This window comes from Pangasianodon hypophthalmus, chromosome 1 (genome assembly GCF_027358585.1).
Source record: "Pangasianodon hypophthalmus isolate fPanHyp1 chromosome 1, fPanHyp1.pri, whole genome shotgun sequence".
Classification (NCBI taxonomy): domain Eukaryota; kingdom Metazoa; phylum Chordata; class Actinopteri; order Siluriformes; family Pangasiidae; genus Pangasianodon; species Pangasianodon hypophthalmus.
In genome coordinates, this window is record NC_069710.1 from 2,599,369 (window position 1) to 2,618,709 (window position 19,341).

At 38.3% G+C, this 19,341-nt stretch overlaps 1 protein-coding gene and 1 long non-coding RNA gene across 3 annotated transcripts in view; one reads left to right on the forward strand and one right to left on the reverse strand.

Moving 5' to 3' along the window:
* Positions 1-17,416, forward strand: part of rbms3 (RNA binding motif, single stranded interacting protein) — a 129,175-nt gene extending 111,759 nt beyond the window's left edge. For both annotated transcript variants that reach the window (XM_026914446.3, XM_026914445.3), the window contains exons 11-14: positions 4,881-4,991; positions 5,080-5,169; positions 9,258-9,385; positions 13,504-17,416. In XM_026914446.3, the coding sequence (XP_026770247.1) occupies positions 4,881-4,991; positions 5,080-5,169; positions 9,258-9,385; positions 13,504-13,507 (333 nt within the window). In that variant the 3' untranslated portion in view covers positions 13,508-17,416. The remainder of the gene's footprint in view (positions 1-4,880; positions 4,992-5,079; positions 5,170-9,257; positions 9,386-13,503) is intronic.
* The window catches only part of LOC128318730 (uncharacterized), a 62,325-nt gene that overhangs the window by 35,029 nt on the left and 7,955 nt on the right, over positions 1-19,341 (reverse strand). The window lies entirely within an intron of this gene.

Here is a 19,341-nt window from a genome sequence, read left to right on the forward strand (position 1 = left end):
GATTTGGGTGTTGTCCTGAGGGTGATAATGTGTAAACATGTTTTATAGCACAGTCTTCTTGCCCAATTCTTTGGCAGCTCATCAGATGAAACCTTAGCCACCAAGGAAAGAATAAAAGGGAAACTTCCGCTGAGAGGATGTTAGACTCAGCACGGCAAAATCCTGAGAAGACAGAGGGAAACTTTTTTTTTTGTTCCCATATGGACAGAATGAAGATAATTAAAAATGTTTGAGGAAAGGAAGGCAATGTAACGAGAGTGTAGCTCTGCATTTGGCACCTTGTTACCGTGGAGACACGTGACCATAGCGACCGGAGATGAGGATTGAAGCAAATCAGCACACAATGGAGGCTGTCTCCGGACACTGCACATGTGTGTGTGTGTGTGTGTGTGTGTGTGCGCGCCATATATGATTTACATCCAGTGGAGGTGCCATATCACATTTTTATGAGTGTATATAGAGTGTATTTATGTGTGTATTCCAGCATAGTGTACATGCAACACACTCTCTATCATATACGCATATATAAAGTAGTCCCATGCAGTCTATCTCACTCTCTCACACACACACACACACACACGCACACACACTTTCTACATCTTATCCAGGGGGAAGAATACCTATGTGAATAGTCCCAAATCCCTCTCAGGAAATGAACATTAACAAATCACCAACACAGTGCATTATTGCAAAGCCGCTTAGAGCGGAACGGCCACTGAATGGAAAAGAAAGGAAACGAGACCCTTCCCTAAATCAGTGCCAGTCACAGCCATTTGTTGAGACAAAGGAGCAAATGTTTGAATAAAGATTTAGTGCTTTTATCTCTGCTCCATCACGGCTCCATTCTCCAGAACATGCTGTGTTTGCAGGGTTTGAAAAGGTGGTATGCTTTGGCAGTTACTGTAATGAGTGTGTGTTTGTGTTTGAGAGAGTCATTCTAAAAATATGTCTTTTACAATATATAAGAAATATCATTTGATAATAATACTAATAATAATATTCCTTATTGTATATTGTTAAGCAGTAATTCCTGGTTAGGCTCCAGCTCCATTACAACTCTGATTGGGATAAAGCAGTGAAGGTGATGATGAATATTTCCTGACTGGAACTGCAGTCACTTCCAGATTAAATGCCTGTATATCATGTCTGTATGTAGCAATCACAAACTGATATGAAACATCCTCCATGGAAGTTTGTTTTCCTCTGCACTGCTGCCTCCGAGGGACAAACAAGGCCACTTCCCTTTCCTCTTGGCATCAGCTTCCCTTCCTGTGATGTCACTGGAGACAAGTCTCATCCTAGTTTATATATCGAGGGCTCAAAGTCGAGACCATAAATATTTTTTGACATGAAGGAGTCAGTTTCAGGTCATTATGCTTCTGTTTGTAAAGGAACATTTCAGCTGTTGTCTGAGAAAAGCAAAAAAGCAGAAGAGCGAGACAGTCTCTCTGTTCTGCAGAAACGCTCTCTTGCTGTCTGCATACATGCCCTATGGGAAAGTGTATTAATTCACACGCACACACACGCACACACACACACACACACACACACACACACACAGGCACAACACATGCAGAGCTTAATCATCTGTCTGTGTCTCTCACTGATATGTCTGTAAATGAGAGTGGAGAATTATTCAGCAGCAATCATTTTTTCCTCCTCTCATTATGGGAGTGTGCTGGAGGTGGGGGAGCTCGTAGCTGGAGGCCCTGGGCGTAGCAGAGATGAGAGGAACAGCTCCAGCAGTTTAGCTCTCACGGATATGATAAAGACAGAGCTCCTCTGACGCCGAGTGTCTGTACGGTTTATTCTTTAAACAGACTTACTGACAGTACAAGCACTGCTGAGCAGCACTCACACAGAGATAGACACAGAGCCTGAGTGCACTTTGAGCGTGCATGTGTGTCTGTGAGAGAGAGAGCCTGTATATTTTTGTGTGTGAAAAAGTAACACTCAACTCGAAAATAATACTGCTGCTAAATGCTCCAAGAAAGTTTGGAGGAGCTAATTGCATTGAATAAACAAGATTCTGCCAACCGCTCCCTGCTCAATGTCAGCCACATTAGATTAGTTGTGTGAAATATTGGTTTGTAGCTGCCTAATCATTAAGATGTGACTTTTAACTTCACATTACAGTTGCACGATGCTTATGACTTATCAGTTCATATACACAGTCCGTCAAATACAGACATGCATGTCTTGTACAGCACAGAACAAGGAGGTACAAGGAGGACAGCAAGGTTTTAGTTGGGTTGAAATGGAAAGGGTTTTTAAAACAGCAAGTAAAACAAAAACAAGAAAATAAAATAAAATCTGTAAAAAGCAGCGGCAGAGAATAATTTGTACACCCAGAGTGTACTCTGCCTCCTTGACAGTTACTGAAGATGAATCAATTAATCAATGAATTCAGTTTTCATAAACATTTAATGTTAGAATTGTATACAGACTGCTTTTCTGAATGACTGTTATTCTGAGCTTTTGTAGCCGTAACATGTATTTTTTTCCTGTAAACACTGTATGAGTAGAAGAATATAATATAAGTTACTTATATTAATAATTTTCTGTCAAACGAACAGCCGTCAGACACAAAGAATGTTTTTGTCTTTGACCCAATTCTAATCCATATATGCATCTGTGAGCCGTACATTTTTAGGGAGAGAAAAAAACTGTTATTTAACGATTTCTTGGATGGTTTATGGTTCTAACTTTCTAAAGGGGTTTTGTGAAAGAGACTCCGTTATAGCATGCTTCATAGAACCAAAGAACCCTTTAAGGTGCTTGATGGAACCTTTTTGCCTTACACTATGTTTTAACCATGCAATCTTCCCATGTTATAAGAAATTAGTCCTAGATTACAGAATGTCAGAATAAGCGAATCACAGGTAGCAACAGCAGGTGCTATCATACAGCATATAGGTGACAAGCCTCCTGACCAAACATCTGGCCATTAACATTTATGTGTAAAGTAGCATAGAGGTTTGTATAAATGTTGCCTGCGGTCAACTGGGGGCCAATCCTGCTTTACAGTAAATGGTGATAGCAGATTGTAAGGTAGTATATGACCTCATTTTGCCCTAAGGCAACATATGAGCAAGCGATTGAAGAAATAAGAGTCTCTTTTATGTTTCTGCATGAATAAAGATGAACTCAAATGGCAACCACGCTGCTTATACTCTTCTTTTCTTTTCCATGATGTGGTGACTGTTCAGTCCTGTCATCTATGTCAGGTTGCAAATATGGGAAGTATTATATTCTCATGTACAAAATTTTTCTTAATTAGTTTCCAGTTTCTCCAGGTTCTCTGGTGGACTAGTGGCTAGCATGCAATGCTCTCACTGCCATGGCCTGGGTTCGCTTCCCGGTCAGGGACTCAACCTCAGCCGCTGGAGGGTTGCATGAGCTCAGTGCTGGTCCCCAGCCTGGAAGACAGAGAGGGTTGAGGCAGGAAGGGTGTCTGGTGCCAGAATCAAAAATATGAAAAATACTGGGGATCTGCTGCGGTGACCCTGAACAGGAGCAGCAGAAAGAAGAAAAAACGTTTATGGCTTTACCAGTTGACTGCACCAAAACCATTCATTTCTGACTCAATGGCTACGTTTACATGCACGTCAAATTCCTTTTAAGATCTATATTCGGGTTGCAGCCATATTCTGAATACGATGTTTACACGCGTACAGGCATCGGAATATTCCTGTATGCATGGCTGTTGTAAGTATACCTGAGTCTCCATTCCTAAATACCTAGCCTACAGCTAAGCATCTGTTAGCACCCAATTCCTTGTGGACTGAGCATGCGCGTATACCTCCTTTCAGTGGATTTCCTGATAAGGTGTTTACAACAGGCATATTCCAGGGGTGGGAATCGGAATTTGGGGAATCAGAATGTTGTCTTAATCTGAATCGGGCAATCTGATGGCACTGTTTACATGACTCGATACTAATTATAATATCGCCAAATTCTGATTTAAATTTGGAATATTGATGTGAATGTAAACGTAGCCAGCGACTCAGTAACAATGGGTGGAGTTTAGAGTTTACAGAAGATCACATTTGTGCTCCATTCGTATATTGATTTTATTTAGTTTTATTTATACAGATAATTCAGTGCTAAATAATGTATGCCCACTATGCTCAAGCTACACAATGTAAACTGAAGCACTCTTAATTACTCCTGGAGGTGAATCTTGGTAGCACACACGATGAACCTATTCGATCAGATACAGAGCAGGCCCACTCAAAAACTCCTAATAACACAAGCTTTAGTCAGCACTGTGGTTACTCCAGACACGATCTGAACCTGGCCAAACTTCAGGAAAGAACTACTTTTTGACAAACTACCTGACCGAGAATCCCTTTGGACTTATTAATCGTAATCAAGACAAGAGTGTGCGTTGCATTGCTACACATGATGTTCACTCACGCAATGGAACGCACTTGAGATCTTAGATGAACAGTTAAGAATGGCAGGAGCTTGCGCCCTCTTTTCCCTCACATGTGTTAACACTCATGAAGCAGCGTGGTTGAAACGTAAACACAGCCTCAGTGTGTGCGAGTCCCAGCTCTAAGTGAGCAATGCATCATCTCTGCAGAAGTATGCGTGACGCACATTTGGATCACATTATTTCATTTGTTGAAGTGGAACAACACATGTCTGGCCCCCATAATAGGGCCCAGCTGGAGTGATTCGGATCATTCCATTGTATGACAGAGAGAGAGAGAGAGAGAGAGATTTGTGAATGTGAATGAGATTGCGTTTGCGTTGCATTCTAAGGGCATTACCTTTGTGAAGAAGGTTATCCAGACATGGAACTGAATAGGTAGTAATTTCCTCATCCATGAGTCCATGAGTGTGTGTGTGTGTGTGTTTGTGCCCACCCACAGGGTGCTGTGATTACGCCAGCCATGGACCACACCATATCCATGCAGCCAGCCAACATGATGGGGCCCCTCACCCAGCAGATGAACCATCTGTCCCTCGGCACCACTGGCACTGTGAGTAGCCCTCTCAATCTGGTAAACTATCCAATAAACTGTTCTGACCAGAGTCTGACCAGAGTGGCTGCTCTTACTCTGTTTGCAGTACATGACAGCGGCAGCTGCTGCGGCTCCTATGCAGGGAACCTACATTCCCCAGTACACTGCGGTGCCTGCCTCAGCCATCTCAGTGGAGGTAAGATGCCCTTCACTTCCCTCAAGTGCACACTACATGAAATTACCCACTTCCTGTCGGCAATAACATTTTTGTGTTTGTCACAACCTCCCCTTCAAGATTTGCGACATAGTGCCATCTTAGGCATCAGCAGTAGACCCGTCTCAGCTGAGCAAAGTGCTCGGGTGGGATATACTGCTTCAAGAGATTCAATAAGACTGATATGTGCTCTGATCTACATTTCCTGATAGGAATGCAATCTCCCACATTCTGAACTAGCTCACTAAAAGAGACAGCATCCAGAGGTTTGGGAAGCATCAACTAGTTTCTCAGCATCTGCCTGATTCATGATAATATGCCATTTTAGAGATGCTACTTACAGTATATAGGTATCAGATTATGTATCAGCATCAGCATAAGAATAGTGACAAGTGAGGAATAAAACACAACATTATAGGAAAATAATCAACAACAAGGTGGTGTGATGCGGCCCAGATATGAATGCCAATAATTAAACGTTTCATTTATTTTAAAAAATGACACGTCTGTTTTTTTGTAGATTCAATACAAGAAACTATCCACGCAATTGAAAAATATTCCAAACTTTCCAATTACTCAACTGACTGGACCGAATCCACTATGCTCCCTCTCAACAATCTCTACCTATCCCAATAAGCACAGACTGCATCACTTATCTTGGTGTCAAAATCTCCGCCAAGTTCTTTTAACCCATTATTGAGCACTATAAATAATGATCTCCAACTCTGGATAAACCTTCCCCTCTTTCTCATTTGCAGAATAGCGTCCATAAAAATGATGATACTACCCAAAATAAATTACTTATTTTCAATTATCTCTGCTCAACCTCGCCCTTCCTCATCCAAATCACTCAATTCCAATGTCACTAAATTTTATTGGAAAAACAAACCTCCCAGAATCAAATTAACCACCTTACAAAGAGCCAAATATCATGGAGGACTCGATGCCCCAAACTTTCAACAATATTACCTCACTAACCAACTCCAATATATAATCAAATGGATAAAACCCGGTCAGAAAAATGAGATATGGCTAAATGCTGAACAGGCACTATGCAAAGAAATCAGAATGTTGGATCTAGCATTCATCAGCACAGCTATCAAATGTCACTCCTGCTTCAAAAGCCAACAATTGCAGTGACTTTAACAGCTGGGTGGAAATTTTTATAAAACTATAAATTCACCACTCCAATGAACCAAACACACAATAAACATTTCTTTGAATTTCTACAACTCAGATCCATTATACGTATATGTATGCTTTAAAATTAACCTAAAAGACAACACATTAGAACTTCCCCCATTAGTATCAGAACTTCTGAATATCTTACCACTAACTAAAGTCCTAACCAGCATTTATAAAATAATATCCAAATCTACAATTACCATGCCAAGTAAAAAAAAAAAAGGGAAACAATCACACTCAGAAATTTTTAAAGATTTTGGGCCACAAGTTTTATAGAATATGTCCTTCATAGCTAATAACACTAGTCTGCACACGATACAGTACAAAATAATCAATAGAACTTGCTACACAGGCCGTAGGATGTCCAACACAGGGAATTCAACATCTGCACACTGTGCACACAAGATACACCAGATAATTACATACATGCCATATGGGACTGCACACCAGTTTTTCTGGAAACCTTTGGAAACAAATCACTAATGAAATATCTCATTTTCTAAATCATAGCATCCCACTCTCCCCTTCACTCTGCTTACTCTGAGATACATCTGGGATCAACATCACAAAGGAAAACACAATAGTTCTTCTTACAGCGCTAACCATCGCCAAGAAAACCATACTAACAAATTGGAAATCAAAGAATAACATTATCACACATTGGAAAAAAAATAATAATCAACTACAGTACATAACAAGGGAAAAACTCTCTGCCTCAATCAAAAATAATGCTACTAAATTTAACTCTATTTGGACACAACTTATCAGCTACATACACCCTGAAATAGCTAACAGTACAGTCCCTATAGACAAACCACATAATGAAAGCCATACCACACATCTCAAACATAATGCTCACAAACACATGCAACTAAATCACATACACACATACGCACGACGTCTGACACCCATCACTCACCCATACAAAAATAAATAAATAAATAAATAAATAAGTAAATAAATAGTCTGTCTTTCTTTTATCCATTTATAGTTATTTATAATAGTACGGAACATCCCTGACACCAGCTAGTTCCTTGTTAAATTATAGCTATAAACAGCCATTCCCACACCAGGCAAATTTTTTCTCTACATTTAAGTTAATAAGACAAAAATGCAGCTGTATAAAGTGCAGTCGTCTGTCATGAAGACTGAGAAACCTGAAGGAACAGCTATACTTTCAGTATACAGCCATACTGTCTCTGGAACCTCCTTTTATAAATGTTAAATAAACATCATCGTAGCAATGATTATACATGAGCACTACATTTTAAACCTGTTTTTTACTTGGCTAAAATGACGTGAGCCCAAGTCCATGTGAAATATATATATATATACCTGTGATTTGCCTTGGAGCTGACACTATTGTCACAGCAGTGCTGTTAGAGAAAACTATTCAACACCTTCTGACCCATCAGGATGTGTTGAGTAAATAGCACAGCCATGCTGTGGTATAACAACAGTTAATAAGAGTACAAGAGGAAAGTCTTGGAAGTTGAGGCAGGAACAATCAGAAGAGAAATCAGGAGAAGGTCACTCCATGTTCTTTGTGCACCCAGGACATAGAAGGATGGCTGATAGTGCTCTGCCAAGAACATGAATGCTTATTTGGTTTTGAGATCTAAAATACTACAAAAAAAATAAAAAAAACCTTTCCTCAAAACTTTTTTAAGGTTCTATTATTTCACGTTTCTTCACAATCCAAAAGCATGCAGAAACAACAACTATAGAAAGATGCTCAGTGTTTTGCCAAACCATGTCAAAACAGTTGTCTTGCTTATTTCTGGGATCAGGTGCTCTTTGCCAGGGAACACTCTGGGTGAAAGATTGTGTAATATGTGAGCCTCATGTGCAGACTGTTAAACAGACAAGACAACAGATCCCAAGCATTCTCTTTGTCTCTATGATTTTGAAAATCATGGAGTGTGTATTAGGCCTCTCTGCTTCACCCACCCACCGGAACTGAGCTTAATGAGGACCAGCTGAATTAGAGCTGATCCAGAACATTACTTAATCAGCAGTAGTCTCACAAATTATCTGACAGAGAGTCCCCTTGAAAATATTAATCATAATCAGGATTAGACACGAATGTGTGTCATTGCACAATTCCACCATCAAGGCTTATGAGATGTCTGTAATTACATGATTTGCTAAAGTGAAAATACAGACATCTGTTTGAAGTGTCCTTTTGATTCATCAAAAGAGAAAGGCTAATGCTAGAGTGGTAAAATCAGGGTCATCCAGTCACTAGGAAATCAAGGTTATTGGCCAAATGATGAAAGATGCTAGCCATGCGATCAGTCTACATCAACTGCTCTTAAATCTGGTTTTAAAACAGTGTAATCGATTGACTTTTCAGACAGAACCAGTGACTATAAATCATAGCAAATATGCACATAGCCAATCTTGCTCATCATAGAATATTTAAACATTTAATTTTTTTTTAAAAAGAGGGGGGAGTGAGTATTGCTTACTCAGGTACACAGCAGTCACTGAATTGAAATAATCCTTTGAGCAAATCATTAATAAATTCTTAGTCAAAATTATGGAGATGATGAAACAATTAGCAGACCTGCCTAAATAAAGCAAGATACTATTCTAACTTATTATTATTATTATTATTATTATTATTATTATTATTATTATTATTGTGTCCTGACATAATTAATTAGTCATCAGTCTTCCCAAAATATTGTTTTCTCCCACATCATTGGAGTACACAGAATGTAACTATTTACTCTTTTAGGGAAAAAGAAATCTAAGTAACTCCACAATCCCTTTCCCTTTGACTTTCTTTCAGCATTTCACTTTCAAGTCCTTTCTATTTTTGCTTTTGGTCACATGATTCTCAGAGATATGCCCCTGTTTATGATATCTCTATCTCTCAGGGTGTGGTGACAGAGGCTTCTCCGCAGAGCGTTCCTCCCTCTTCCCAGGATGCCAGCGGGCAGCAGCAGCCTCTCTGTGTGGATGGCACAGCCGATCACACACCCACCTACTCCTACCAGCCTGCTAAGTGAGACTCTTGATACTGTATCTACCTACACACACATGTTAAATCGTACAGGGCTGTGCTGTTCAGAGCTGTGGGCTGGTGAAGGTCATAAATATTTATCTGTCAGGCAGAGACATTAGCAGGAGTAGAGATAGTCCACTAGTTAACATTTGAATGGGGTAGCGCATAACTTTAAAGATGTCAGTTGTATTATGGCGTGTCCCACCCCTCATTAAAAAGAGCCAATCACCTTGTTAGTAAAGAAACCAGAAACATAGTCAGGCCTACCAGACTCTTACACTGACAAAGTGGAATAGCTGTCTCTGTGAAAATCCTGCCTGCCTGCCTGCTTTCTGATTAATGGTTATGAAAGCTCTTGTACCATAGACATTATTCTTTAGTGATGATGATAATGCAGGAGACATATCGATCTTTGTAGGTTAGCTATTTATGAAGTCAGATAAGGCTACAAAATAAGCTTCCTGTTTTATAACATATAACACTCTATTTCCATGCCAGCACAAGCATAATTTGCTGATTAATGCTGGCACGCTGCTATTTTGCTTGGTCACAGACCATTTTTATCACATTTCTGTGGTCATAAATTAAGGCACACAACACAAAATGTTTGCGACATTCTAAAATTACCGACGCAGTGGGACTTTGTGAACCCATGTTGGTCCAAAACCGTGTGAGCATTTCTACCTCTCAAGATGACCTCTTAACACAAGGATAACAGAATTTTCCTGACTTCAAACACAGCGATATAATCTTGGCCCTTTATTTACAACATGGTTTTGATTATTTATATTACCCCACTTCAAGATTAATCTGTTTCTTCACCCAAATGCTAACTAAATATAACAATGCTTTTATGAAGCAACTTTTCGTCACACATGAGCTTCTAATTTAGCCAGCATTGAAATCCACACCAGCTGTGAGACACACTGTAAAACCACACACCCATCCATAATGCTACATTATTATCCCAATGGAAATCAATCTAAATGCATTGTAAGTAATAAAAATTAATATTACTTTAATAAATTCTAATTAAAAAATAAATATTACTATCTTAAAATAATCTATGAATATACACAACAGCCAGCAATATCAATGATGTTAGAAAGCCACTAGCATTATGAATCAGTGTTGTGCTCCAGACAAGGTAAGATTACCTCTTCTGAATTTTTGCTGCATTTTCACTTTCTCGCTCACATGACCTTCTTTGGATGCTTATTGAGGCTCTCAAAAGACAGTCAAAATGTCCAATAACAGCCCATACAGAAACATATATAAACTGAATAAATAGTTTTTGGTGTTGGAGCAAGTGTGAGGCAGATTCACTGGATATGGAATGCCAAAAAGGTCATAAAAGCATCACATTATATTTTGTCCTTTTAACACACACAAAAAAACAGTACAATTAGAGACATTTCATGCCTCTTACACTTTATGAAGTGTAAATTATGTGGCACTAAGGAATTAAAATGGACACGTAAAAAACTGTCAAATAGGCATTAATTAAGCCTTAAAGCATCATGTAAAAAAAAAAAAAAAAAAAACACGTGAAACAGGCATCAATTATGCCTCAGTGTGACACAAGAAAATGTGTGAAGTGGGAAAAAACAGAGGGAAAATAGATAGAGAAATGTAGAGATACATAGAGAAAATAGTCTGTTACACTAACAATTCAGTCCTGTAATTTAAAAAAAAGAAAAGTAATACATATGTTAAATAAATTTTGGATTTTTTTTTTATTATTTACATGGATTAAGAATAAAAGTCACATAAATAGTTTAAAAATTGTATGTGTCTGATATACCAACAGAGACATTAATGTAAAAATTATAAAGTGTCTTTATTTTGAATTATAGCTTCAATGTGCGTTTTTAAAAAATTATCACAATGTTAAAGACATAACATTGAATTATTTAACCCTTAACATACATTCACATTAATGATCAAATTCCCACTTTATAGGTTTCAAGAGCCATTTCTTTTGCTTAATATTCTAAGAGGTTTTTTGTTTTGGTTTGGGTTTTTTTTTGTACTGGTTTTATGTCAAATACATATTCTTGGCTTCAAGGAATATCATATACTGGTCTTAATGTTAAAAAAAAGGACATAAAATATGGTAATTGATGCAGATTCTGTTGATTAGGACATGGTTTAGGGGAAAAAACGTTTTTAAGGTATTGAAAGACCACCAGTAATGAATTTATTTGAAGCTGTGTCACAGAGCATGTTAGACACCACATTCAAAATATTACACTAAACAGGCAGCAAATCGAAATTAATAGCTGTACTCACTGGGATTGCCTGGTGCTTTGAAGCATATGGTTTGGGAATGTCCAGACATCTAGTCATTTTAGAAGGAGGTGACATTTATACTCTCAAAAATCCCAAGACATCCTTCAATGAAAGGAGTCACAAAAATGCTTTAAATGCTGAAAGATCACATTGACATAAGTATTCAGACCCTTTGCTCTGACACTTGAAATTTAGCTCAGGTGCATCTCATTTCTCTGGATCATCTTTGAGATGTTTCTACAGTTTGATTGGAGTTCACCTGGGGCAGATTCAATTGACTGGACGTGATTTGGAAAGGCACACACCTGTCTGTATAAGGTCTAACAGCTGAAAATGCATATCAGAGCAAAAACTAAGCCATGAGGTCAAAGGAACTGCCTGCAGAAAAAGACTATCATATCATACTTAAATAAACATAATAAGATCATGTCTTATTTTGGAAAATACGTAAAATTATTTTGACACTACTAACAGCTGGAAGACCACACGCAGTTGATCCCACTTCACACGTCTTTTCCCACTTCAAGGTTTTAAGGCACAATTGATACCTATTTCACATGTTTTTTACTCCTATCCACTTTGATGTGTCAAATACACCTTAGTGGCACATAATTTACACCTCATAAGGTGTGAAAATGCAGGAAAAAAATCTACATGAGGCATTTTCTTACATGTGTATTAACAGCACATGATATATTTTGGAATATTTTTGGTCCTTTTGGTGTTCCATATTTAGATAAAAGTACGAGACACTGGGCTTAATATACAGTTTTTTGTTTTTTTTTAATAAAAATAAAAAAGAGAGAGACACACCAGAGATCAGATTTTGCATAAAAACTAACACAGTGGCCACACTGGATGTAAATAAAATCTCCCTGGTTAAAAAAAAAAAAAAAAAAAGGCTAATTTATTTGAATGGAAGAGGACTCAGTATGCATAAATTCACTTCCTCAGTATGCATTCATGTTCATCTCCTCTGATTCGGCTCTACACCAAGTTCATGGTAGATGATTTTTAACCACACATATACTCCAATCTTGGAAGCGCTGACGAATTGAAAAGCCACGGTGGAAATGCTTATTATTACCATTTCTCTGTGAAAAGAAGCTTCCTAAATGTAAAACATTGCTGTGCTGTAATCCCTTTTTACATTAGCGCTGCTCTATGCCACTTCACCACCTGTGCTAATGGTCACAAATATTCCCAAAATTTGGGATTTGGCCATGTCTTATCTATAAGGATTTGCACATCTGCACACTCTGCTCAAAAAAAATTATCTTCCATTTCCAGTTCATGCTAATGCCACCATCAATGCCACCGTTATTGTCATCTTGTAGAACACCAGTCTCTGCCCTAACTGCATCGGATAGCTGCGTCGCTTTCTGGACCTTTCAGTCAAACATTTGTTGCCTCTACTACTCCTATGTTAGATTTTTCATTAATATGACATTTAACATCTCTGGAAAATGGTGAGTGAGAAAAGAAGCTCTTACGCTTTTATATTTAGGAGTTAACGGATAAACCTGACCACTGTCACTTATAGGTCATTGAGGTCGTGGAAATGTTTCCTCCTATTAAATGCCATTGTAAGTGTGTTACCAAAGTCAGCACAGCACAGCACCTGAACTGCTTAGCACATTATAAGTATTAACAAATAAACAGGTGTGTTTCAGGGTGGAGGTTTCCTTTAATGCTAAGATCCTGCTTAAATTTAAATTTCAGCCTTAAAGGGAGTTGTGTCTTGACCATTTCTTTTTCTATCTCTTTTATCCATCGGGGACGGCTTCGTCTGTCGCTGCTGCTCTTCCTGTTCCCCGTGTGATCAGATAACAAGAGGAGGAGGAGGGGGTGTTTGGGTGACTGCGTTGCCTTGAGATTGGGGGGACTGTGCTGAGGACAAAAAGAAAGACTGAGCAGAAGATGTTTGGGTCCACCTTTGCACAAGCACCAAACAAAAGAGAGAATTTATCAGACATCTGCGCAGAGCAAGAGAAGCCAGTGAAAGCCTACATCATGGTCAGAGAGGAGAGAGATATGCAGTCGTGGAGTTAGAGTTTAATGGATATCTACAACTTTACAAGACATTTTTCTTCATGAAGTGTTGAATTTCAAGTACAAAGTACAAAGTTTTCCAGTTCTTTTCTGAATGTGCAGGTAGGTTTTCAGCTATGGTGAGTTTTCTATTAGAGGAAGCATGAGAGATAGAGAATGAGAGAAAAAAAAAAGAAGTCTTCCTCAGATTCTAAGCTACTTTTACTTTTGATTTTTTATGAGTTATATTTTAGTTTTCTAGAGAATATCAATGTTTATCATCTTTGTTGCCTTAATTTTGAGAAACGTCTAAGACCTTTCCCAAACTGAACGTCTTGTTGCAAAAAAAAAAAAAAAAAATACAAAAAAAAAATACAAAAAAATTCAAAGAAACAAAAAAAAGCTGTCTGAAAGAACAAATGGAACGGGAACTTATCATATTACCTGTACAGAGGAATGAGAAAGGTCTTGTAAAGACATTTTAAATTATCAGTGGCGACTTTGTGTTTAAAAGAAAGGACAGTCAAAATATAGTGATGTGTTTAAAGAGAGTTGCATTTTTTTAGCAAAAAAAAAAAAAAGAAAATGTTAAATCACTGCATCCTGGGAAATGCAGTTTATTGTGTAGTGGAGATCATTTTTAATGGCATTATTGTTTTTATCTGCAATATTTTTATGAGCTTTAAGGTGTTTTCAGCCTGCTTTGCTTGTTTCATTGCAAAAAAAAAAAAAATCAAAAACTAAAACCAGGAAAAAAAAAAAAAATACTGGCAGTGCAAAAGTACGTAGATAGGAGCTTTTGAATTAAAATAAAGCAAATGTGTGCAAAAAGCAATAGTAATAGGAAATTGTTGACAATTTCTTTAGTCTTTCTTAGCTGTGGATCAAAATGCAGCCCATGGATGGCATATTTTATACCAAAGATGAAGAAACCCCGTAGAGACAGTGGAGTAGATATTTTTTTTTCTTTCTACTTGATTTTTTTTTTGCCTTGTTGTTCTAGTCTCTGTGTCTCATAAGTATTTGTTTGACCTTGATGGCCAGACCAGTACTTACATTTGGGGTGGGTTCTGGGGTTAAACTTCCTTCCTCTGCTGCAGCTTTCCTACCAATCACTCAGACGGAGAGAGGGCAATACTCCTAGATTGCATGCGTTGTATTGAGTGTGGTGTCTCCCCAGCAGATGGCATTAGAGAAGCTGTAAAAAGGAAAGTTCTCTGACTCTCAGCTCTGTACATCTCTCTTACAGCACCCATGGGTCACTGACTCAACGTCTCTCAGTGTTACATTTTCAACATGGCTCCTCCGATTCAGCTTTTCTGAAATGACAAGCTTTCAGGAAACGTTTTAAGGGTTTCACGTTCTCAGTGTTACAAACGTCATATCCTTTGCCAAAATTCCAGTAGTCACATGTGTGTATTTAAACTCTTTCACAGTTTGCTACCTCAGTCTTAAGCAGTTCTACCACAAGGAAACAGGAAGCTAAATGTGTTATGGAAATGGTTTGGGATACATACTGGGAGTGAACTACCTGACAGGCCGCATGATAAAGCTCAACAGAATTTCTTCTCGTGCCATAGTGTTTCCCAGACGCACTCAAGTAAACATCCCACTTTACAAAATGTTCACACTGACATGTGTTGAAAACCCCAACGCTGGTGAAGTTAATCAGTTACAGTGAAAAACAAGGTGATTTTTTTCAACGTGCGTGGGATCAGGTGGTTACTCCAGTGCCTTGTCAAAAAAAAAAAAAAAAAAAGCAATGAAGAGCTAAATCTAAATAAGAGTGAGATGTACCAGGCAAGACATGCTAACTGTTTAGACCACACATGCTAGTTCTCACCTCATTCTTAGCAAACCAGTTCGCAAGGAATGCTAAAACATAGGAGTCACCTTAGAAAAAAAGAAAGAAAATGTTTACCTGTTATCCATAATTCACTAATTCACTAACGATCAATAACTATTTCATTGCTCAACATGAAGTTTAAACACACATAGTGACATTTCTGCTGGTAGCGATGTGCTTTGTATGCTACACATTGTTCACTGATAGCTTCACGGTCAGTTATTTTGAGAGTTTTCCTGATGTACCCTACTCCATAATGATGCTGAAAAATCAAGGAAGTCTTTTTAAGACCCCATTATTCTGAATCGAGGACTTGAGATATTTGTTGCACCAACACATAGCTAGTTGTTAATCTGCATGAATAGTTTGTTCAGCCTCATCTCTCATCATTGTGTCTTCACTTAGGGCATCTCTGGGTGCTAACCAGTTTCCTCCTCAGCACTTACTGGCTAACATCCTATACAAATGAGCCACTACAGGTCAGGGTATGAGCAAAGCTGGTGACTTGTAGTGAAGATTCTTCTGTGTGTTCCCTTTTCTATGTTGCTGAAGCAAACTGGTAGCTGCTGATACCATAGAATTCGATTTCTACTGCCATGAATGAAACATTCTCTCACAGTGATGTAATTAAACTATGTGGATGCTGGGGTGGGGGGACAGGACAGGGACTTTTTTCCTTTTTGTCTTTGGAATAATGAGTATAATGGAACAGGTGTGATGAATACGAAACCCTCTCTGCCACGTGTCCTGATGAATAGGCTACAGTGTGGAACCAGTCAAGGAAAGCTCTGTTACAGTATGGAGGTCGAGCTTGCTACACATTTCCATTTCTCTCAATGAAACAAATTCTGTTTCTTTTTCTACTGTGTTTTTGGAACATTCATTTTATCATGTAATTGCTGCTAAAAAGCATTCAGTATTGGAGGGCTACAGTGGCAGATGGGAGGCGATTAAGAGACTGACTGCTGCTTTGATAAGGACCACAGTGTTAGCAGAGCAGCTACATTCCCACCATGGAAAGGGTCCAAATGCCTCCTGTATAGCAGAGTATGTACACTGCAGATACAGATGGAGCTGCTCTAAATGGTAGAACTAAACTCTCATTTTGTTGCTGTATTACAGCCTACAGTAAGTAAACTGTGCTCTTCCATTCCTAATGGGATTTTCACACTGTAAAATCCAACAGCAAGCCGAATTAAACTGTTCACCTACTGCAAAAAAAAAGGTCAAATTCTTCTCGAGGAGCAAATCTAAATGATCTAAACAGGAAAAACATAAAGCGGAATATTCCATAATCCCTAAATTAATCCCTAAATCATAATAAATACTTGACTTTATAGGAACAATGCAACGTTGTTTAATGAGTTCATTGCTGGGTTTTACAGTGCAATGAACTTGAAACCTTAACACTACAAACCGTAACACTACATATTTCATTGGCTGTTAAGATTCCAGTGTTGTGTTTTCAAATATAATTAAATAAGAAACTTTACTGACCAAGCAAGAGCTGTGGCTTTAAAAACAAGGAAGGTCATGTTGTGACAGCACAGAAGCTATTCACTATGATCTACCAGATTCAGCCAAAACAGCAAAACCTCTGTGAGAAATTAACTTATTTGAGAGGAAATGGAAAACTATTTATGGAAATCTTTTTAACTATACGTGTGTTGATGAAAAGATTATGGAAGTGAACCAATTCTAGGATGCTATTTTTTTTCATGCTGCACATTCATGCCTCCTGTGTGTTCGAGTAGTGATCCTGAGAGTTTCTGTAAATCAGTGGATGTTGAGTTTAAACTTCTGTTTATTATAATGAATTATTATTTCAATGAAGCTTTCAATAAAAAAAGGTCAAAATCTCATTTGCACAATGTTGTGTTTGCTTTTTTGTTAATGACGCACTACACTTCATGTAGTTTCACCAGGAGGCCAGCGGAGGGGACCATAGATACACAAATGATGTGCTATGTATGTGCAGCTTATGCTCACACATACTGACTAGTGGAGATACCATGAAGAGCTGTCTAATATACACACAAATTTCTGGCTGGTATACAAGAAGAGTATCTCATACATTCCACCACACTCAATGCAGTGTATGGAAATACAGAGATGGAAAGAATGAGAGGTCGGGGCACTCTGTTGCTGTGGTCAGTGACCCTCCATGCCTGGTCTCCTCCCACTCCTCCATACTGATCGATAGAGTGCTTGTTCTTCTCCACAAGTGACTGTTTCAGACTCCTCGCTGACCTTTCACCTTTTATCCCTCTATTCACACAATACTCGTTCCTAGCTACACAATACTAACGTTCATATCTGACATTTAGCTAGGCAGAAGAGGCAGAGATGTTTCTGTATGAACAGTGGCTGATTTGTTCTTCTTTGCCCAAGAATCAAAGTGTCAGTGCCTGGGACACGCATGCATTACTTCTTTAATAACCGATCAGCTTACCTGCTAAATCTATGAACGTGTCGATAGCAGCTTTAATATAAGGCTTCAGAGCGTGGCGTGCCATTTAGCCACTCTTAAAATGTAAACTTTTTAAAAATCTTTGCCAACATTGAATGTAAGAAAACATGTATTTAACCACAGAAAAATGTGTTAACTGATCTCAAGCAACAATATCTCAGTTTTTACCAGGTTTCATTCCTAACAATGGGACTCTTTCTACAAGCTGGATACAAACAGATTTGTGCTTAAATGAGCGTTTACACCAGAAATCTGGTATTCGTGAAAATCCCATAAATTCTGAAAAACTTTCAGATCTTACTCATGCTCCTGAATGTCCATTTATGCATAAGAAGACTAATTAACATAAATCTTGACTTTATGGACTTCAAATCATATAATTTGCATGAAATTGCAAAAATGCTCTATATGTATGGAATATACACTATAAAGTTGAAATCGCTTGTTTTTATTACACCTTTGTGCAGAGAGACTTATAAAATTGCTTTGTAGTCTCTATCAAAAACACATCCTCATGTTACTTCAGAGACTATGAGTACCATCGAGAAATTTTTGGTTAAATACAGTAATTTTATATTATTGTCATTAATATTACGAAGATGAAAAATACTGAAAGTGAGCCAACACTAACCAAATAAATTAAGACAAACACAACTAATAATTCAGTTAATAACTTTTCATTGGCATACGGTCCCTGGAGGACTGGTGGTTAGGCCACAGCGTTCTCACTGCTGCGGCCCGGGTTCAATTCCCGGCCAGGGAACCAACTCCAGCCCCTGGGGTTTTGCGCAACATTGTGCTCTCAGTGCTGGTCCCAAGCCCGGATAAAATTGGAGAGGATTGCATCAGGAAGGGCATCCAGCGTGAAAACTGTGCCAAATCAAATACGTGGCCCAATGATCCGCTGTGACGACCCCTAATGGGAGCAGCCGAAAGAGGAACAACAGTTTTTTGTTGGCATAGAAGTGAGTCAAAATAACGTCCACTCTTGTCTTTTAGCCTTTACCTTGATCATTCATGAGGATATCAATGGCATTCTAAAGTGACTTTGGCAGCCAATATCACAACATCGTTGAAAATAAAGAAAAAGAGAAGGAGAGAACATACTGTTCTTTTTCCTATGATCTTAAGGAAATTCAAATGATGTAACATCCTGTTAATCTATGCATAGGGGTGAATGTTTTTTTGTTTTTTTTCATAACTTGTAATAGAGGACATGTGGAAAAGATGATGAAACATCCTGTTTAACACAAGGGTTAATCTGTTCACAGGGGTGAATGTGTTTTGGTTTTTTTTCCATAACTTGTAATGGATGAC